Genomic DNA, 23,093 nt, shown 5'->3' on the forward strand with positions numbered 1-23,093 from the left:
TCTAAAGGGCCTTCCTGAATGCCTTTGGTATGTATTAAAATGTTTCTATGTATTTTTTAAGAATCACAAAAGATCAGAGCTACTGAATCATATTTATGGCATTAGGTTTCCAGTATGTCAGGTTTAAAAGAATTTAGGCTAATCTGAGAATCTCTGGATAATGTGGATGATATATCCATGGACTACATGAAAGCGTCCCTTGAAATGGAGATATAGAGAGTGGACTTCATGAACCCAATGTTTTCCATCTTTCATCTAAAGATGTATTGAAATTCTGTAGCGTGAAATGTCACACAGACTTGGTCACATTTTTCCACGCTAGATGAAGTGTTTTAAGCGTGAGAAGGCCACCTGGATGTTTCAAAATGAGATTGATTGGAAGTCCCCGTCCCCCAACTCCCCCACCCCACCCTGTGATGTGGAGTTATCCTCAGCCATTCAGGTTCACACTTTTTAATTCTAATGGTCCATCCAGAGGTCACCTTCTCTGCTGGAACATTTACTCAGTTGGGAGATTGTTGTAAGATTGAGTCCTTGGGGAAGTTCTGGCAGTAGCATCCCCACCCTGAATTAACAGTGTCAGTAGAACAAGGCGCAGCATCTTAACTCAGGCATAAGGAAAGCAGTGTTCTTACCAGGAAAGTCATGTTCTTATCACTCTGATCCTTCAGAGTGATTCTGAGCCTGTTCTTGGCTGTACCTTTCAAACCTCCTTGTCCATCTAAGCTGGAGATTGTGTGCTCCCTTTACCCTCCTCCAAACATTTTGAATTTAAAACATAAAAGAATAGTATAATGAGCTCCCCCACACTCTTTGCTTTATCTTTATATGAAACATTTTATTTTGTTGAACTATTTGAAACTAAGTGGCAGGTATTATGATGCTTCACCTGCAAAAGAGCATTATCTGCTGGGAACAAACATTTTCCTACATAACCACAATACCCTGATCACATGTAAGAAATTTAACCTTGCTGTAATGTCACTGGGCACAGCTCACATTCAAATTTTCCTTACAGTGTTCTTTATAGCTATTTTGGGAGGGGGGAACAATGTAATCAAATCTTTAATATCACTTTTGTGCTAGATGAATTTACACGTAAATTGAAAATTGTCTTAGTTGTTTTAAATATCTCAACTCAAGGGACTCAACTTTGATTAATTTTGTATTTCGAACCCAAGTGCATATTCAGTACTGTTTCATCTAAGAAGATTTTGAAACGTGGCATTTGATGTTAATACTTTCAGAATTCTGGAATATCCTGGGCCCAATATCCCCAATATGTTAAAACTAGCAAGAAAACTTCTTTCTTTTGGTTGTTGTTGCTCTTTTTAACCACGTTAACCATTTGAGAATGCAGAGTTCAATAATTTTAAGTCTATTCACATAGTTGTGCAACACATCAGCAGCACTCCTTTTTTTTTTTTTTTGCCTAAAAAAAAGATATGTATTTATTTGGCTGTGCCAGGTCTTAGTTGCAGCATGCAGGATCTAGTTCCCTGACCATGCTTTAACAGCATGAGTCCCCATGCTTTAACAGCATGAAGTCTTAGCCATTGGATCACTAACAAAGTCCCTCTAGCACTCTTTTCATTTTGCAAAACTAGAAACTAAACTCATATCTTCTCCCCCAAACCTGTTCCTTTTCTAGTGTTCCCCATATCAGAGTGTTGGTAACTCCATTCATCCAGCTATTCACACTAGAAACCTAAGCCATTATTGAAAATTCCCTTTCCTTTACCTTCCATATCCAATCTATCATCAATTCCTGTTGATTTTGACTTTCCTGGATGCTTCCCATTCATCAGCTTGTTTCTGTCCCCAGCCCTGTCTCCCAGCCCATGCTGCTGTCATCTTATGCCACCTGGATCACTGTGACAGATTTCACACTGGCCTCCTTTTCTTCCTGCTTATCCATACTGGCTCCTAGTAATTTGTTATCCACACAAGAGACAACTATTTCCAAAGGGCAAGTGTCCCTCCTCACTGGACTCTGCCCATGCTGTAGCCTCTGGCTGGACAACCCTTCATGCAGGTACTGCATATTTATCTATCACAACTTAGTTATCAGAGAAGCCCTTGCTAACTTCTCTGATGAGATCACATTGCCCATGATAAAGTTTTCTGCCAAGTGCATTTCCCTCAAATACTTAGAATGATTACAGTGCATGTGTTGGTCTTCCTCACTAGAACAGAAGCTCTTTGAGGGTAGGAACTGTGTCACTTTTTGCTCACCCTTGTATCCTGAGCACCTAGAACACACTCGTGAAACATTTGATGAATGAATGAATACGTTTTCTTCTGGTCTTTTATCTATTTTCATATGCTCTCATGTTCGCAAAAATAGAAACATCTTGTATCTATGATTTTATAGCTTTTCTCCTGCACTTAGCTATAGGCAAACATTTGGGTGCTGTTTTTTATTGACAAATCCCACTCTTTGGACGTTTTGCTGTTTCCGATTTACTCCTTGACTTTTCATTTGGAAAGTCGACTTCAGGGTTGTATATAAACAGTTAACCTGAATTAGTACTGGCTGCTGTATGGTTTCTGACCTTTTTTCCAAGGCCCGTGTCTGCACCTGGCAACATCTCTGGTCTGTGCAGGAAGGGTAGCCCAGTGGTTGGTATGTGGAGTCAGAGAGATGAGCTGCTCAGCACTGCTCTGCTTCAGTCCCAGTTAGGCTCATTTGAATACAATGAAAAGAGTCTCAATTAAGTTACTTCAGTAAAAGTGGAATCTAGGCAGAAATCTCTCTAAAATCCAAAGTGGAGCTGCAACTAGAGCTAGAAACTCGATCCAGATTCAGAGCAGCCTTGGGATTTGGGCAAAAGGAGTCCATGGCTCTCCACCCAGTCTCAGGGTGACCTGTCTCAGCCACTCTCTCTATATCAGCTCTGATCTCCACTTTAACTTTCGAAGCTCCCCTGCTTACTTACAGTGTTTGCTTTTCAGAAGTTTGGTTTCCAAACAGCTTTAATTTGGCATGGTTCTGACTCAATCTTTGGCATCTCTTGATACATCTTTTTGCCTCTTATTTTGGTTCTCACGGAAAACTGTTTCTTTTTTCAAATTAGAGAGTCTCTAGTTGTCCCATCTGATCTTTTTGAGCCAGCTCCATGTGTCCTTGAACTAATGTCTACATGCACGTCGCTGTCTTTGGATGGGGGCATCCACTTCTAGTTAGTAACAACCCCAAAAATGACTTACTGGGCAATAGAAGAGGTGAACTGGAAACTTTCCATTAGAATAGGGCATGGGCAAATCAGATGCTGTAACTGACTTACTTGGTACAGCCCGTGTGACCTGGAACAAAACACCCAACTTCAATTTTTTTTTCCTTCCTACTGGGGTATGGAGAAGGGAAAGTTCACCAACTCCAGTATCCTCGCCTGGAGAATTCCATGGACAGAAGAGCCTGGTGGGCTACAGTCCATGGAGTACAAAGAGTCGACACTACTGAGCGACTAACACTTTGACACTTATAACTGATTAACAATGTCGATAGTTTCAGGTGAATCCAACTTCAGTTTAAAGCCTTGGTTTCCTCAACTGTAAAAAGAGGAAAACAACCTATTTTATTAAATTCTCAGGATATAAGAAAATAAGGTAAGAGAACTGCCATATGACCCAGCAATCCCACTTCTGGGCATACACACCGAGGAAACCAGATCTGAAAGAGACACGTGCACCCCAATGTTCATCGCAGCACTGTTTATAATAGCCAGGACATGGAAGCAACCTAAATGCCCATCAGCAGACGAATGGATAAGGAAGCTGTGGTACATATACACCATGGAATATTACTCAGCTGTTAAAAAGAATTCATTTGAATCAGTTCTAATGAGATGGATAAACTGGAGCCCATTATACAGAGTGAAGTAAGCCAGAAAGATAAAGAACATTACAGCATACTAACACATATATATGGAATTTAGAAAGATGGTAACGACAACCCTTTATGCAAAACAGAAAAAGAGACACAGAAGTACAGAACAGACTTTTGAACTCTGTGGGAAAAGGTGAGGGTGGGATGCGAAAGAACAGCATGTATACTATCTATGGTGAAACAGGTCACCAGCCCAGGTTGGATGCATGAGACAAGTGCTCGGGCCTGGTGCACTGGGAAGACCCAGAGGAATCGGGTGGAGAGGGAGGTGGGAGGGGGGATCGGGATGGGGAATACGTGTAAATCTATTGCTGATTCATGTCAATGTATGACAAAACCCACTGAAAAAATAAATAAATAAATAAATTAATTAATTAAAAAGGAAAAAAAATAAAATAAAATACTGCATGGAAAATAAAAAAAAAAAAAAAAAAGAAAATAAGATAAGATAAAGCACACAGGATACTTAACCCAAGAACATGACAATGTTTCTCTTCATAGTAATAATGTCATTTATAATAAATTAATGTTTATAATGAATATATTAATATATATTATGTATTTTAACACATTCTTTGAAAAAATTGCATTTTTATATTATAAATATAATAGAGACTTCCCTGGTAGTCCATAGGTTAAGAATCTGACTTGCACTGCAGGGGACATGGGTTCAATCCTGGTCAGGGAATGAAGAGACAACATGCCACAGAGCAATGAAGCCTGGACGCCACAACTACTGTGGTGCTACAAAGAGAGAATTCATGCACTGAAATGAAAAATTTCAGGTGACGCAGATGAATAAATAAATATTAAAAAGTATAATACACATAATATGTTTTTATATACATTTGGAATAATGTATTTTTCAAATCACCTTTTTAATCTGGTTTACTTCTGGGAAGAATTTCCCAGGCGGCCAAATACTTCTGTAAATTGTGACTCTCGGGAGAATAATGTTTCTGACACACAGGGTGGAGTGATGGGAATGTTTATTTCCCCAGGGGAGATGGTGGTCTATGGGCCCCTCTGCACTGACTATATGGAAATGATCCAAGATAACAGGGGGATAATAAACAGCCTGTGGATACTAACAAAGACCATTGTACTGAAGGAGTTTTTTGGTCTGGAGCCAGAAGCCAGATTTAGAATAAAATGCACATACTTTCTTTTCTACAGAAATGCTTGAATAATAATAGCTAATGCTTACTGTATGCCAGGCATTGTGTGAAAGGCTTCACATATTAACTCATTTCCCCCTCTTTACAACACATCAAGGTGGATACTGTTATTAGCTACAATTTACAGATACAGAAACTGAGACTTTGATCTGTGTTTTTTTTAGATCCTTTCCATAAACTATAACCAACTGACCTTGCTCTGACCTTATGCCCGTCTACAGTATTCTGTACTCTGAGCCCGGTTGTTGGTATTGCTGTTCCTCCAGGTCTAATGTCTTGCCTTAATTCTCTGATGTCTTCCAGGGTTAACATTCTTCCATGAATTTCAAACCTGAGGCCTGCCACCAGAGCCCTTAATATCCTCCCCCCACCAACAGCCCAGAGGTCTTTGGAGCATTCCTGGTGGCTCAGAAGGTAAAGAATCTGCCTGCAATGCAGGAGACCCAGGTTCGATCCCTGGATTGGGAAGATCCTCTGGAGTAGGAAATGGAAATACACTCTGGTTTTCTTGCCTGGAGAGTCCTATGGACAGAAGAGCCTGGTGGGCTACAGTCCATGGGGTTGCAAAGAGACAGACACCACTGTGTGACTAACACAACACAGAGGTCTTTTATTTTATTTTTTTTACACCTATTACACCACAAATTTGTAGGGAATGGGTTCCAGCAGCTCAGGCTCCTCTCCACTGCTTCCTACATAGAATGCTTCTCTAGGGGGAGAAGGCTGGTGCTTCAGTTCAGCCCAGGTACTTTTCTCTTGGCTGTCTGTTTTTCTGATTACTTTCCTTCACACATTTCAGGAAGCCATCTCAGGTCTCAGAGGGCTGAACCTGCTCAGTGTTTACATTAATTCTCTTGTCCAGAGCCTGCCCTTAACTTGTTTGTTTCCAGCAGTGCCAACAGCATGCTGGGTAACACTAGACTCTCCCAGTTTCACTCTGGGAACATTTGTGGGGAATTCCTTTTTGAACATGATGTCTACAATATCACCTTTGTTGTAGAAGATGCACGTGGATGTGACTGAAGGAACAATTCCATGTTTTCTTAAGATAAAAAACAGGCAGAAATATGGTTGAATCTTAAAAAAAGAGAAAGATGAATGAAAGAAGGCATACCAAAATGTACATAACTATAATTATGCTTATATGCATTAAAAATTTTATACACAAAAACTATATTATTTATGGATGCTTATTTAGTTGGTAAATCTATAATAGAAAGTATGAAACTGTCAACATGGTTAATTGTAGGTGGCAGAAAGTGATTAGGACTAGGAAGAAGCACACGGGGTACTCTCCTGGTGATGCCTCATATGCTCAGGTTATACTTACATTTGTCTTTACAATAATTTATTAAATTGTTTGTTCATGTCTAATCACTGGCTATATATTAATGTTACAGATTTTTTCTTAAAGTTTAAAGAACAAGATTTGGCCTTGATACAATGCTTCAGAAACAAAAAATTGAGTTACATTTTTAATTTTGTTGTATTTGAAGTGGCTGGGTGGAACTGAATACGGCCAATGTTGTTTATAACCTGAGAGGTTGTAGAGGACAAAATGCCATGAAAGGCACTGGGTCATGTGTGGTCCTCAGCTCCCCTAGAGGAGGTGTTTAGAGTCATAGAGGTGAAATTCTGAACTCTTCCTGGCCAAGGCCTGCAGGAGGAGTTTGGCTTGTGTGCGTCCTTGTGGCAGGCACAGGGAACTAGTTGTATACACAGCCCATCTTCTGTGTATACAAAGCCTGTACACAGGCTGTAACTTTGTTCAGCTAGCACATGGCTATTTCTTGATCTTGGGGAGATGGACTAGTGCCAGTGGATGAATTGTGTTTGATGCAAACCAATCATAGTATTCAATTTATATTTCCTGGTGTTTGGTCTGAGGTGGCCAAGTGGCCTGGAAAAGTATCACGGGGATTTCAGGAAATACTTCTCTCTCTAATAAAAAGAGAGAGATGGAGGAGAAGAGACCTGTGCTTTTTTGTCCTGATTTTGGACCAGAGTTCTGTGAAAACATGGTGTTTTATACTGCGACGGCTATTGTGTGACCATGTCAGTATACCTTTATCATTCCAAGGGAGATAGAGTGAGAGATGGGAAAATCTTCTGACCTTGATGACATCACTGAACTTCTGGATCAGCCTGGGACTCCATACTTCTAGCTTCTTATAATGTGAGACTCTTATTGTTTGAACCACTTTTGATGGGATATTCTATCTTTGAAGCCAAAAGCATCTTTTTTTTTTTTTTAAAGCCCTTGGCACAGCCTGTGAGATCTTAGTTCCCTGACCAAGGACTGAACCCGTGCCACCTGCAATGGAAGCATGGAATCCTAACCACTCATCTGCCAGGGATCCCAGAAGCCCAAAGCACCTTGATTAACAGAGCTCTGGATGAAGAACTAGTTTGGGGGGAATATCAAAGGCCCCGATTTTAGGAGTAAGTATCCATGGAAGAAAAGAAGAGCTGAGGCAGAACTGGGACTCCAGGAGAGGGAGTCACCATTGACCAGAAAAGAGAAAGGACTGGACTCTTGCAGATCATTGCTGCCCACTGCCACAAGAGGAATGAGTGCAGGTGCAGACAGCAGAAGCCGCTTTGGTGAGGTGCCGAGCACTAGGGTAGCTATAGTAGGCAAGTGCAGCAGTTCTCTCCCTGGGATACAAGAAGCCAGGGTCAACATGATATTACAGCTCTGATAGCCTGGCTGTGGTGGAGGAAATGGGTGCTTTAGAGTTGAGAACTGGGTCCTGACACTCACTTGAGCAGAGCTTCACTTTCTTTAGCTGTAAAATGAAGTAAGTCATATTAACACCACTGGGTTGTTATAAGGATTAAAATATATTACCTCCTATAAATTTCCTAGGATATAGCAAGAGGTTAATAAAAGACAGTTTTTTCTATTTAATGGAGACCTGCAGATGCAATGAAAATACTTGACAATCCACTACTAGACGCATGACCAATAGATGCTGAGTGAGGTCAGGCCAATTTGAGACTTCCTAGGGCAATCTGGTGTTGACCTACCTGGATTGGTCTTCCAAGAGAGAAGACCCTGGAGATGGAGCTTCTAGAGGCCATTTCTTCTCTGTCCCCAGAGGCATATCTAAAACAGTAAACAATAGGGAGGGGGAAAGGGATCACTAATAATTGCCATGACATTGTTTTCCCCTGAGCAGGGAAGAAGACAAAGACAGATGACACGCAGTGTTGACAGAAATAAGAATGTCAGAGCTATGTAGGGCTTTCCAAGGTTACTGAGGAACTGAGTGGGGGGCTCATCATGGGGTCCCAGACTCCTGGATGGAAGGAGGAAGAGGATTTAGAATGTCCCGTGTCCATTCCGTCATTGACACCTTGGGATATAGAAGCACCGGAAGTACAAATGTAATGACCAGAACCAGAGGCTTCCTGATCACGGATATGATGGGGGAGGTGGACCAAAATAGCCACACGGCACTAATAAAAGACTCTGAGAAGCCACTCCTTTCTATGGAGCCCCTTCCTACACACCCTTATAAGTAATTTCTAACCTTGTGATGATTTCAGAAAGAAGAAGAATAGAAGTTACTGGCGTTTGTAGTAACAGGATGAGAAAGTGCGAGACTTCCTGTTATGTGTGTGTGACAGCTGGTGATAAGTGGAGGGCCCTGCACAGGAAATCCGCCCAGCTTCTGCAATGTGACCTGCCTGAAACTTGGGCGCTCCTTCAGTCTGAGTGTTGATGGCAGGACAAAGGGGCACCTGGACCATGGACGACGTGGTAGAGAAGAGTTTGGAAGGGCCCTTGGCATCTTCTACAGATGAGCCCCCCGAGAAAAGGGGAGACCTGGTAGAAATCTTAAATGGGGATAAGGTAAAATTTGACGACACAGGACTCTCCTTAATTCTGCAGAACGGCCTGGAGACCCTGCGTGTGGAAAACGCTCTGACCGACGTCATCTTGTGTGTGGACATCCAGGAATTCTCCTGCCACCGCGTGGTGCTTGCCGCAGCCAGCAACTATTTCAGGTCAGCAGCCTAGGACTAGAGTCAAATTGGGTGCAGGTAGTGAGGGAAATCTGAATTGATGTGACAGTCTGATCGAACTGGTTGGCTGTTGTATTGACGGTTTGTCTATTTGTTTAGGTTTGTGTGTCTATTAAAGATATGTACAAAAAAGGAAGCTATTAAACCTTAGAGTTTAGAATTTAAGTCCTACTAAAAGAGAGCTTGCATCATTTCAAAGCAATGTTTATACCTTATGGTGAGCCTTAATGTGTATATGTCTTAGTCCAGAGGGTGGAAAATTACTGAAGTTATGGGACTTTTTCCCCCAGCACCTGATTACTGTGTTGGAAAGATAATGCTGTCTTTGTTCACCAACAGACATGGAGAAAATGATGTGGTCACTCTTAAAGTTAGCCAATGACTTGCTGAAAAGCAGGGGCTTCTGTTGTTGTGTAGGCAGTGGGGTGGGAAGGGAAAGCAGTTACAAAGGTGCTTTAGAAATTAGAGACCCCTAGTTATAACAAACTTAGAGATCAGGGTTCCAACCCACTCTGCCCCTTCCTGAGCCCGGACTTTAGGCAAGTGATTTAATGCTCTGAGTTCTGTTTTGTCATCTGTAAGATGGGAACACTGATGCTTACGTCTCAGGATTATTGTCATAATTAAATGTGAGAGGGAAGAGTTTCACACAGTGAAGTTTAGAATTTAGTAAATGCTTGATATATCTCTGTTGAAATCTTCACCTCATTCTATTTCAGCTAAGAACCATGTAGTGAGCAAATTCTTGGGAGAAAGAATGTGGGAGAATCAGGAACCCTGTGAATTTGGCTGGATCCAGAGTTTTCCAGATCAATGTAGACATGGTGGGAACCAGTCCCCAAGGGAAATGCAGATGCAAAAGTTATTTGGGGAACTTGAAGAAGAAATAAAAATTGTAATTCTTCTTATCAAGATTCTTCTTAACTCTTGGTTCTGGCTGAGGAAATTAAAAGCTATTTTCTTATGTAAATATCATGGAAGGTATTTTATTTTATTTTATTTTTTGAGATGTTTAGGGGAAAATCTTTGGAATTCAAAGAGCAAGGTCTATATGCTGTTGTGAGACTGATCAGTTCCTGTATGTAGACCAGGCAAGGGGATATCTGGGTTTGTAGGAAGTAGGGTCTCTATGTGCCAAGCAGACAGTTATCTGATTTTATTTTTGCAACAGCATGATGAAAGTGCCTGATATGCCCTTTTACAGATGAGGAAATGGAAACCCAACATGACATATCTAGTCATTGCTGGAGCACAGATTGGGCACATTCTAGAAATTTTTGTTTTTATTGCAATACAAACTGCCCCTAAATTGGAGGCTTTACTCCACAAGAAGCATGTAAAAGGTAACATATAGGCACAGCCATAAGGCTGGGTTGACGTATATAAACACATTACTTACTCCACCAGTATAGATCATATGCTTTCACACTGATCACAATCCCTTTCAGAAATGAATGAAAGTCAATTTAGCCTATATATGAGCTGAGCACTTACTTTCAGGTTTATTCTTTTTGCTTTGAGTCACTAGAAAACTGCTATCATAAAACATGTACCTGATTACCAGTTTCATTAGCTGCTTGACCTGGCTACGAAACAGGACTGCCAGACATATGCTTTTGCGTACATCAATGGTTTCTCTAGTCCAGGGGTTTCTCAGTCCAGACAGAAGGTGTTTGGGTTCAGGTCCTTCCAAGCCTGATGATCTCAAATACTTAGGGAGAGTGTGTGCGGGAGAGTGTATGCCAGCCCCAGAGACAGCCATAGGGCAACGAAAAGCTGGAGGCAGCCACATGGTGAATGTGTCTGCCGGTGGATGACAAGTCTCTTCCCAAACTGCCTGGTCATGAAGGGGAATTCCTTCCATTCTTTTTTTTTTTATTCTTATCTTGGTATTTCCAGGGTGACTGTTCCCCTATAATGAATGCAATCCTGGAGACAGGATTCTTTTTTTCCGGTGCTACTGTTTAAAATAACTTGTGTTGTTGAACACTTATTGTAGGTAAAGCCCTGTGCCACCTGTGTCACATACTCTGTCCCACTTAGTCCTCATGACAGCCCCCCTGATGTGGGGAATTGTCTCCCCTATTCTTGATGAGGAACGAAAGCTTGGAGTGTCTCAGTTAACACAGTGCCCAAGTGGGGTTGGGACCCAAGACTGACATCAAGTCTTACATTCCCTTGCCACCTGGCTTGTTTCTAAGATTTTGAAAGGGCCTGGGAGCCAAGTTCCTCTTATGGTCAGGCTTCAAAAGGGCAGAGAGTCTGCTCTGTCTGAGAGGCTTCAGACACAGCCCCCTATGCTCTGGAGGGCCTGAAGCTGGTTGTAAAGTTATGTAGGTTTTTTTTTTTCTTATGCATTGACAATATAAATATTTTCCACTCAGTGATGGAGCCATCGTTTATTTAACCAGTCCTCTATCGACAGACATTTGGATTGTTTCTAATTGTTTGCTATTATAAACAATGTTTATAATGAATAATCTTTTATGTCCTTTCATATGCATGCAGAAATGTCTGGGGGAGCCTTTCTAGATGACAGTTTGCTGAGTCAAAGAGAAATGCAGCTGCAGTTTAGTGGCCATTGCCAAATTCTTCGTAATAGGGGCTCAATAATTTTGAGCTCCCTACAGCCTTCCCAAAACAGGATAGCATCTAACTTTGGGGTTTTTCCCAATCTGATAGATGAGAAATAGTATCTCAAGGTAGTTTTAATTTGCATGTCTCAATTTTGGTAAGGTCAAATATCTTTTTTGGGGGTATGTTTTTGAAAGTTTTTTCAATTAATTAGTTAATTTTTTGCTGTGCTGAGTCTTCATTGCTGCATGGGCTTTTCTCTAGTTGGGGAGAGTGGGGACTGTCTTATGGTTGTGGTGTGCAGACTTCTCATTGTGGCAGCTTCTCTTGTTGAGGAGGACGAGCTCTTGGGTGCATGGGCTTCAGTAATTGCGGTCCTGGGCTCAACAGTTAGAGTGCCGGCTCAACAGTTGTGGTGCACAGGCTTAATTGCTCCTTGGTATGTGGGGTCTTCCCGGACCAGGGATGGAACCCACGTCTCCTGCATTGGCAGGCGGATTCTTTGGTACAGAGCCACCATGGAAGCCCAAATATATTTTCATATGTATAAGGGTCATCTGCGGTTCTTTTGTGCTCAGTTGTGTCCAATACCCTGCAATCCTATGGACTGTAGCATGTCAGGTTCCTCCGTCCATGGGATTTTCTGTGAACCATCATTTCATGGCCTTTCAAATAAAATTTATTTTTATAAAAAATTATTTTAATCAAAATACTACATGCAAATACTTAACAAAAAGCCAAATCGTATTTAAAAGCTAATAATGAAAACCAAAAATTCCTCTTCACTTCCTCCTCCTGTCAGTCCTGGTCACTAGAGTCCATTTTTGATGTTTAGCTGTTACTGTTTCTTCTGTTATTATATTTATATTTCTTAAAAAAAATTTTTTATATTTATATTTCTATAAAATATGCTTATACTGCTCTTTCTTCATTTTTCAATGTTAGACATCATTCATTAATTTTTTAGTGTGTCTGATAAGGATTTAGCACTTAAACCCATCTCCCTTACCTATAATCTCTCAGTGTAATACTATCACATTTTTGATACATTTGTATTAAAAGTGTACATTATACCTATGAAAACATTGTTTTCTGTTGAGCCAAATTGTATGTTACGGTTACATTTTCTTTCTTATAAAACTTTTTTTCTTTCCTGAAGTTAATAACTCACTCTTTTTTTTTTTTTTCCATTTGCTTAGTTTTTGGGGTATTTTTTGCTCACAGCCTCTCCACGGTTATCTTTCATGCGGTCCAATGCATCAGAAGATCTGTCAGTTCTATCCACCCCCAGCATCTTTATCACTCCCATTATCCCAAACAGCTTCTCTGAACCTGCTGCCCAGCTACTGTCCAGCTGCTTATGTAAACACAGTGGCTGTAAATAGGGACTATATTAGTAACTCAGACAATGTAGTTCCCTTTGGGGGCCTATTTAAAAGTCTAGAGTGGAATGAGGAAGCTGGGAAAACACTAGAGTAGAGTTGAGGCTGAGAAAAGGGTGAGGGAGAATAAAGCTTAGAAAAATTTAGGGAAGTACAGGTTTAACACTTATAGCAATGTTTTCAAAACTTTTATGAGACTTCTAGTGTCTTTTATAAGATTGCTACTCAGCTGCCATTTGTGTTTGCTTCTGGACAGTTCCCCAAATCAAAGTCGTTAGGAGGGCTTGTGCATCCTGCATACCAGGCCACACTTATGGAATGATCTCCATTTAAGCCAGTGGTTCTGTCCATTTGCAGGTGAGCAACTCACTGCAGAATATGGCAAATTCTGATGTTGACCCATGAGGGCAACCGTGTTGTGATTCCCAGGGTTGGCAGGGTACCAGTGATGTAGGGAGGGGTTGTCAGGCTACTCTTAGTCCCACGTGATGAGCCACTCTTCCTATGTGAATATATAAGCTTCCAGGCTGAGGCTATCAACAGCAAGCTCCTTTGTTGCTGCTGATGCCTAAAATCTCTGCCTGGACTTGGCCCCTGCCTTGTACCTCAGTACCTGGGTCTGAGTACTCAGTCTGTGGGTCTGGTTCCCTGAGGCTGTGATAAGGGGACTTTACCCATTAGCTACAAAAATCAAGCCCAAGGCCAGGAATGGGAAGGGTATTGTGGGTACAGTTTATTAATAATTATTCTATATTAGCCAATTACTGGATGGCAGAAAGGGGGTCAAGGGTAAACTGGGCTTACTCTTAAGCTCTGTTTAGATGTAATTCTTTGCGTTTTCTCCATAATAATGTAAACTATCTAGAAAGGAGCCAGCAAGTGCAGGTGATAGAATAAACAAAGATGAGTTACAGCCGTCTGAGTCTGGATTTAAACTCTGGCTAATGGCAAATACATCGAGGATTGCTACTGCCACCCTGGGCGCTGCTGGTGAACTCAAATGAACTGATAATTGTTCTAGCATTGGGTTGTGTGTTTTACACCTTTAATATTATCCTTTTGACAGAACCATTATGGTGGTTAATAATTAAGTACTATAGATCTATAGTCTCTTACCTGCAATTTCAAAATCCCTAAAGTCCTAAAAATGGGAAAGTTTTCCGTAATTTATTTGATCACCAAATCTAACTGGAACTCCCCTCACCTGGTGAAGAGATAGCTTCCGAACTGAGAGGAGGCTACTTAGACTCTTTATTTTCCTTAAGACAACTATTCATATATTCACTGCTGAGGTGTGTGCTAATGTGTTGAATTGAGGAGTGTTGGAGGTGCTATGTAGTATTCATGATATGGTAAAAACCAAACAATTCTGAATGCCAGAGCACATCTGGCTGCAAGATTTTGCGGTAAGGGGTTATGAGATTTTCTGATAAATTTAATTTTCATTTTGGAGGTGGTTCTTCTACCTTTTTCCTGTATATTTTATACTTATTTGTTGTTGTTCAGTCACTCAGTTGTGTCTGACTCTTTGTGACCCTCTGGACTGCAGCATACCAGGTTTCCCTGTACTTCACTGTCTCCCACAGTTTGCTCAAACTTGTGTCCATTGAGTCGATGATGCCATTCAACCATCTCATTCTCCTTTGTCCCTTTCTCCCTCCTGTCCTCAATCTTTCCCAGCATCAGAGTCTTTTCCAATGAATTTATACTTATATTACATACTTATACTTGTAAACATAGTTTCCATATAATCTGCATCTTGCTTTGCACCCTTTTTTCTTGTTATCTTTAACCTATAGTGCTCCATAGTTTTCATAAATACTATTTATTTATTTATTTAGCTACCATTTTTAACAGATGCATAATATGAAAGTCATTCATTATGAATATAGGTTGCTTTCAAAATTTTGTTTTTATAAAGTATGTGGTAATAAACACCTTGTATTAAGTACTTAGGGCTTCCCAGGTGGCTCAGTGGCAAAGAAACCGCCTGCCAATACAGGAGACTTAGGATGTGCAAGCTTGATCCCTGAGTTTGGAAGATCCCCTGGAGGAGGAAATGGCAACCCACTCCAGTATTCTTGCCAGAATAACCCCATGGACAGAGGAGTCTGGTGGGCTACAGTCCATGGGGTAACATACACAACTTAGTGACTAAGCATGCATACACATTAAGTGCTTTTCACAGTTTGGAAATGTAAAACTAACATTTTTTGAGTATTTATTGCATGCCAGGAACTTTGTTGGATTCTTTTTTATTTGATTTAATCTTAAAAATATTGGCAATTAAATAACAACAAGTTGATGGCTTTTGTCTCCATTTCACCCTCCAGGGAATTCACTTCAGTAGGAAGAATGGTTTCCATATTGGGACCCAAACTGAAGGTAGACCTCTCCATTGGGCGGAAATATGGCTGTTAGGACATTGCCTGTGAAAGACCATTAACTCCCTCTCCCTGCCATGCACTAGTGTGGTCCACATAAGCTGAAAATGACAAGAAGATGTAAAAATTATTGCCTTTGTGTGCATACACACACATGCACAGGCAGGATACAGTAGGAATGCTCACCCAATTTGAGTCTGGGGGCTGAGCTGACAGATCCTGGTAGCAGAGACCCAGCATGCCTGAGGGTACTGGCCTGGGTCAAAGGGCTAAGTAAGAAATAAACACGCAGGTCAGGGTGTGAGGTGAAGAGACACTATGCTTTGAAAGCACAGGACTTCAGAACCTATGGGACATCACTGGGGCTGGAATCGGTAAGTGCTGATAGAGTGGAAAGAACACCATCTCAAAGTTCTGTCACTGGCATTTGAGTCCTTCCCCTGCCACTTCTTGGCTGTGTCAATACTGGAGAAATTGTTTGGCTTCTCTGAGGCTCAGCAAATTATCAACAACACAGTGAGGCTAATGATTTGCATCTACCTCTTCTGGTGAGTTAGCCTGACATACACATAATAAAATAGATTCATTTATAAATGTATTTCTCTCAACATTTTATTCTTGGTAATAAGTCAGATTTCTTAGTTCCAAGGAATAGAAATCAATTGACTCTTTTGGGAAGGGATTTATGTGGGTAACTCCTCCCCAAGGCTGGAGTACCAAACTCAGAAAACAGACAGCAGCAAGGGAGGCCAGGCAGTGTCCAGGACCAGAGCCTAAAGCCACTTGTAACCTGTGGTGAGGAGGACTTGGAAGCCAATGCTAGCACAGCTGTGGCCCCTGGCACAATTCCACTGCTGTCTTGGGAAACTGGAGGCTGCTGCTACTTCTGCTGCTTCTACCAGAATAGGTTCTCTGTTTCTGCCTCTTTGTGTTACCAGCACCCAGTTCAGAGCCTGGGGATGGTTTATCTGATTGGTCAAGACTGAGTTAGACACATTAGGTTGTTAGCTGTGACAGAAGCTGGGAAAGTGAGCATCAGGCTTTTGTAGCTTCTGGATAGGGAAGTGGCTTCTGTGCCACACACCATCTTATTCAAATGGAGTTGTGCCACACCTAGGGAGGGTTTCAGGTGTTGGGCAACCAAAAAATGCCAAGGATTCTTTACATGCAGCTATTATGTGACAGGCCTACATTAGATACAGAACAAGGCTTAAAGTAATATGAGCTAAACAAGTATTAGGGAATTTCACTGCTGTTGTCACATATGCACCAGAAATAAAGCTTCTGAGATCTTAGAAGAGAAGAGGACCATTACTTGTGTTTTTGTTCCTCCTTTCCCTCCAAATTGTAGGTAGTCCTTTGCATACTATAAAGTAGACTGAACACTGAACAATTGATGCTTTTGAACTGTGGTGCTGGAGAAGACTCTTGAGAGTGCCTTGGACTGCAAGGAGATCCAACCAGTCCATCCTAAAGGAAATCAGTCTTGAATATTCATTGGAAGGACTGATGTTGAAGCTGAAGCTCCAATACATTGGCCACTGGATGCCAAGAGTCGACTCATTAGAATAAGACCCTGATGCTGGGAATGATTGAAGGCAAAAGGAGAAGGGAATGACAGAGGATGAGATGGTTGGAAGGTATCACCGACTCAATGGACTTGAGTTTGAGCCAGCTCTGAGAGATGTGAAGGACTTGGAAGCCTGGTGTGCTGCAGTCCTTGGGATCATAAAGAGTCAGACACAACTGAGCAACTGAACAACAACGGCAACTGTACATACCTGTGAGAATGTGTGGCGTGAAGGCATCATCCATCTTATATGGAACTGGAATCAGCTTGAAAGTGTGATGAACTGCCGCTGCAGAAGCAGACACCCTGTAAATGTTTGACGTGAATAAAAACTTGATATTCCTCCTGCAGGTTCTGTCACTGATTAAGTGGCATCCTGGTCAGAGCAGGAAGAACTCAGAGTGTCAGGAGTCCATTGCACAACTGCAGAAAAGGGAAGGATGATAAAGCGTGGTCACCACAGGAAAAACTAGCAGGAGCAGTTAGGAAATCCAAAATGCTTCAGTACATTGTGGATTCAACAGGCCACTCATGTGACCCTCTGGGCACAGATGTGCCATGCCTACAGACTCCTGCAGACCTTTGGAAGATGCTGGCAGGGGTTGCTGTCTCAGGGCAGAAGTGCAATCAGGTCTTTTGAATTCTCAATAAAATGTCATCTCTGACACTCCTACCCTAGCATCTAGGGCATAGGGATCTTCTTTCAATCAGGAAGAGAAAAAAATATTCTTCTCCAGTTTTGAATAATGTTCCATTTAGCATTCAACTAAAACACAACAGAGAAATAATTTCGTCATTTACATCTCAAGTTCTGACCTTTATCTCTGAATCAAATACACAGATATGTAACTGTCCCTCTATGAAAAATGCCTTTACAGAGCTAGATTCTAATATAGTAAACACCAAACAGCCCCTGGGATGAGAGGGCCAGATGCAGAATACCTGTGTGTTTGATAAAACCACCTTGGAGCTCACCATCCATGCCATTGCTCGGTGTTCTATATTGGTCAGCATTCTCTGGGTTGTGAGGGATAGAAACTCAAAGTCAACCAGCTTAGGCAAAAGAGGAAGGTGTTTGGCCACGTAACCAGAGCATAGGAAGGGCCGGGATGCAGCAGAGCCCAGGAGGAAGAGGAACAAGGCCTTGGAGGCAGTCAGGGAGCTCCCTTCCCACCCTCACTTGGCTTGTTGCTCAGGTGGGGTTGCTCAGGTGCACTGCAGCCTCACAAGGGGGAATTTGCCTGTTGGCAGCTCTGAATCTCACTTCTCTCGGTTTTTGTTCCAGAGAGCATGGAGGGGTAGCTGCACTTGGAAAGCCCCTAAGAAAGACTGAGTGAGCCAGCTCCATTCAATTACCCAATCTGAGAGTAATCACTGGCAGGGACATAGGGCATGACAGTCAGCCCAGCTCAGCTCAGGAGTCCACTGATGGACAGACAGGTGTGTCTGTGTGTGTGTGTCTGTGTGTGTGATAAACAGAGAGAGAGGTCAGTAAAACGGTGAGAGCTCCTACGTTAACCACATGATTGGAGTAGAACCTGGGTGGGAGGAAGAGCATTTTCTAGAAAGAATAGGGGTAACTGGACAAAAGGAAAAGTACATTTCCATTAAATAAAGATAACAGATCCTGGCTTACTTTTTAATTAACCAACTTGTTACACTTCTGGATTTGCTTTGACTGTCAGGAAGCTCAATGCATTTGGTTTCCTTAGCCTAGGTTTCAGTGATATAGTCTTTTCCTACTTTAATCCGTTAGTTCTTATCTTCTTATCTTTTGTGTTAGTTTGTGTTTTATAATACCTCTGCTGCTTTAGTATAAGCCCTCTCAAGCTCTTTCAGAGAGGCCATTTATGTATAAAAAGATAAATTTCCCTTGTTATGAAAGAATATCTCTTAGCCAACCTACATGTCCTCTGTCAGCTGTAAGGATTCTTTTATTCTTTTAATACATGTAACATTTTTGGAAAGCTTCAACATTTTCGGAAAGGCTACAATAATTGCAGGAATGCTGATATGTTATGACTCTAAAACACAATCAAACCAAAAGTTGCATCATGGCTTTTTTCTGAGGAGACACTCAGAGATCCATAAAAAGTAACCATCAGCAGTTTTGCATATAATGACTCAGGTCTGAAGGCTGACTGTTGTTAAGAGATCATATGTCATGTGGAGCAAGCTCAGACTTGCAGGGGGCTGTTATATAAAGGGCATTTTGGTGCTGGGGAGATTAGGGGAGGGTTTGTGCCTCGTGAATAATTCCAGGAAGGTGCGGTTGGTGGACCCAGCACACAAACGAAACGACAAAGATTCCACATATATGTGTTAATATATGATTGTTTTTCCCCTTCTGACTTACTACACTCTGTGTGACAGACTCTAGCTAGGTCTAACCACATCTCTACAAATGACCAATATCAGTCCTTTTTATGGTTGAGTAATATTCCGTTGTATATATGTGCCACCTCTTCTTTATCCATTCATCAGCTAAATGGTCCAGAGGAACCTATCTGCAGGGCAGGAATACAGATGCAGGTGTAGAGAACAGATAGGTGAACACAGAGATGGGGGAGGGTTAGGGGTTACAGTTGTCCTGCAGCCTAAGCACAGGACCACAGGAAGAAGGGTAGGGTTGGAGTAAAGAATATTTCAAGGGCCAATAAGGCCAAGAGAGATGGGCAGGAGTGACCATGAAAGGTTTTTGGGTTAGGATGAAAAGTCTGGAATGTATCTTATAGGAAGTAGGAAGCCAGGGAAGAGTTTTTAATCAGGAAAGTGAGAAAGTGATCCAGTCTCTCTGTTAAAATAACCCTCTGGTCTGCGATGTGGAGGTCCTGACCTAGGGCACCCTCAGGTGACTGCAGAAATTACAGGTAGAGAAGATTAGGTTGGAATTAAGGCTAAGGCAGTGGGGATGAGGAGACAGTTTCAAGAGACATTCAGAGTCCTCTCTGAGGGCCCTCAGGGCAGCCAGACAGCAAGGAAGAGGGTGGCATTGGTTGGTGAGAAGGGGAAGAAAAAAACAAGGCTGGGGGACTGGAAGATAAACCCTACTTCTCTGAGCTTCAAGACTGGAAAAAGAAAGAGAAGGTAGTTTAACTCTTTCAATCCTTCATCCACCCATGCCACTCCATTGTGGGGCAGAGCTCAGAAACAGAACAAGTAATATCAAAGTCAACTCAAATTCTGAACTTCTTTTTAAAACCACTTTGAGGGATATACACATCATACCCGTTCCCCTCTCTTATCCACATCTCTGATACCTGCTGACTTTTTGGATACCTTTGTATGAATTTTAAAAAAAGTCTTATCTGGGCAGACCAGTTAGAAATAGGTGCTCCTTTCCCTAGGGACTGTAGCAATCCATGTCCGGGCTCAAGGCTTGGCGAGTGCAGCTGGAGGTCCAACCCAAATCTGACCGCATCCGGGTGGCCCTGAGGGTAGCCCGGCCTGAGGGAACTTCTCCTTCACCTCTTGCTTCAAAATTCCTCTCCATTCCCAGCTAGAACATCTTTCGCCCTCACCCTTCCCCCTGGATTCTGTGTCATAAAAGCCCAAAGAACAGTCTTGGAGGTCCATATTCCTCTTTGGCAGCCTGTGGTAGGAGAAGTCTGGAGCACATGTATAGTCATCTTTGTCCTATCACAAGATGGATAACTTTTAGGACTGGGGAAGCCTCAACATTTTATCACCTTGGGGTGAAGATTGGGACCAGTCCACGTGTTTTTAAATGGTCAGAGCCAGGGAGTGCTCAGAAAAATTTCACAAAGCAGAGGCTGAGTCTCAACTTCTGGAAAATGGCATGGAGACCATAAGAAATGGGGTTCTAGGGGGCTGAGATGGAAAATGTTTGGGAAAAGAGGATGATAAGGAGCCTCCAGGGCAACAGTCTAGTCAGGATGTGGCAGTAGACAGCAAGCACAAATGCTGACTCTGCTCCCAGCCCAAGGGAAGTGAGAATCAGAGCAGATCTCACTGAAGAGGGTTGTGAGGGAAGTGGTGTTTTTTTAGGGGAAGCCAGGGGAACCTTTGGGCAAAGAGATGAATGTGAAAAGCAAATTAAAGTGAAAAACAATCACCATGCTTTGTAATGTAAAATCTTGGGTAGCAGGGCTTAGGATAAACACCGTGGGACTGGAGTCCCAATTTGGAGAATCACTAGAAAACATAGCTCTTCACACACATACCTTGCTCCCATCAATCAATCTTGAAGGTCACTGTTATTTATTCTCATGGCAGTTAGAGGAGAAGCGTGGGTTTGGAGACAAGGGGAGTTCACTTGGCCTACAGGACCAAGTATAGGACTGCATATGTAGTTTCCTTTTCATCCATCCATCCAACAATAGGCCAGTAAATAAGAATTGAGAGGGAAATAAAATCCAACACCTGCCTCTAAGATCCTTAAGAATCTAATAGAGGGAAAAGGCACAGTAAAAATAGGCTCTATTGGACTTCCCTGGTGATCCAGTGGTTGAGAATCTGCTTGCCAATGCAAGGAAACTCAGGTTTGATCCCTGCTCTGGGAAGATTCCACATGCCACGGGGCAACTAATCCTGTGTGCCATGACTACAAGGTCCGTGCGGCAACTACTGAAGGCCCTAAGCACCAGTGAAGACCCAGCACAGACAAGTAAATAAATAAATAAAATTAATACTTTTTTTAAAAAAGGCCCTGTAGAATGTACAGTGTCCTGTCTGTAACCCAGAGTCTTGATGTAAACAGAGGCACATGTTGGAAACTGCTACCTATGGGATGGGGAAGCAGAGTACACAGATCAGACTGTGAAGGGCCATGTGGAGTAATGTTGAGAGTACTTTAGTGTTTCTTTTTCTGGGCACTTGTTATACAATCTTCTTTAGCATTTGGTCCCATTTGTTACTCAGGATTTCTCTTGTCTGGTTGTGTCTGTCAGGATTCTGCATTGCAATTGGCAGATACTCAGTTCAGACTGGTTGAAGCACATTAAAAAAATAATTTATTTCCACACATGATTTGAAAGTCCAACCGTATTGGTTTCAGGGTGAGTTGGATCATTGTGCTCAAATAATGTCATCAGGACTCAGTTTCACTGTCTCTTGTTTCTACTCTCCTTTGTGTTGGTCTCTCTCTCAGGGAGTCTTCACACATGGAAGCAAGAAGGTCTCTAGCCTCTCAGAACTTTTATTTCTTTCAGCTCAGCAACCCCACTGGGAAGAGTTTCTCTTTCCCAATAATTCTGGAGAAAGTTCTGGAATTGGTTTCAATTGAACTGACTTCTTCATGTGCCCATCTGTGACCCAGGCACTGTGGCTTGGAAGACATATGGACTATGCTAACCTTAGTCTAAGAGGTAGGACTAGTTCCATACAACCTTCCCAGACTGCTATTGGAGGAGGGATAGCTCCTCAAAGGAAAATCTGAGCACTCCTCCTAAAATGATTAGGAATGATGTTGGGTAGCCAAAATAAGAACTTCCATTATATCTTTGTGACTGAATCATTGCTGAATTCTGGCCACAAGCATTTGCTGTGACTGATGCTGTTGTTTTAAGGTTTTAAAACTAACATTTATTTCTTAAAATTTAACATGTGCATAACAGGAAATAAAAAAACACAAGAAGCTAAAAATAAAGTCATTCATAATCGCCATCGGTTTACCGATGCGTCCTTTGATGTGTCCTTCTAGGTCTCATTTGTGTATTTTCAAAACTAAGCATCCTTTTTTATGTAATTAAGACCATACAGTTGTATATCATGCTGTTTCACATATCATGAATCTTTACCATTTCAAAGTCCCAAAGCTATGAGTATTTTGATAACCAAGAATATACTGTATCAACTCAATCTGGAAGGAAAAAAATTGTAATCCTGCCTTTCTTGGTGACAAAAATTTCAGAAAAGACAAAAATGGCAAATGGATGACTGATGTGTATTCTGCCTGACCTTGCAGGTCAGTACAAGCCCTTCTTTCTGTCATAAATTTGGATGGGCTGAGGCCATTGATGCCATGCAGAGGCCTCAGCAATGGTCCAGTAGGGCTGGGAGGGCTGATTCTATAGAAACAAGGCTGGCGTTCGGTCCCATAGAGGTACATGTGCAGCATCCTTA

General features: G+C 41.9%; 1 protein-coding gene across 5 annotated transcripts in view; it reads left to right on the forward strand.

The window, feature by feature from the left end:
* KLHL6 (kelch like family member 6) overlaps positions 1-23,093 on the forward strand; it is a 73,347-nt gene that overhangs the window by 9,980 nt on the left and 40,274 nt on the right. For 2 of the 5 annotated variants that reach the window (XM_043473597.1, XM_043473595.1), the window contains exons 2-3: positions 5,371-5,481; positions 8,966-9,081. Coding sequence is in view for 1 of the 5 variants with exons in the window: in XM_043473594.1 (XP_043329529.1) it covers positions 8,795-9,081 (287 nt within the window). In the remaining 4 variants the exon portion in view is untranslated. Of the gene's footprint in view, positions 1-2,015; positions 2,036-5,370; positions 5,482-8,725; positions 9,082-23,093 lie in introns of those variants that run through there. The other 3 variants (XM_043473596.1, XM_043473598.1, XM_043473594.1) reach the window with 3 other exon arrangements.

The sequence above is a fragment of the Cervus canadensis genome, chromosome 7 (genome assembly GCF_019320065.1).
Source record: "Cervus canadensis isolate Bull #8, Minnesota chromosome 7, ASM1932006v1, whole genome shotgun sequence".
Taxonomy (NCBI): domain Eukaryota; kingdom Metazoa; phylum Chordata; class Mammalia; order Artiodactyla; family Cervidae; genus Cervus; species Cervus canadensis.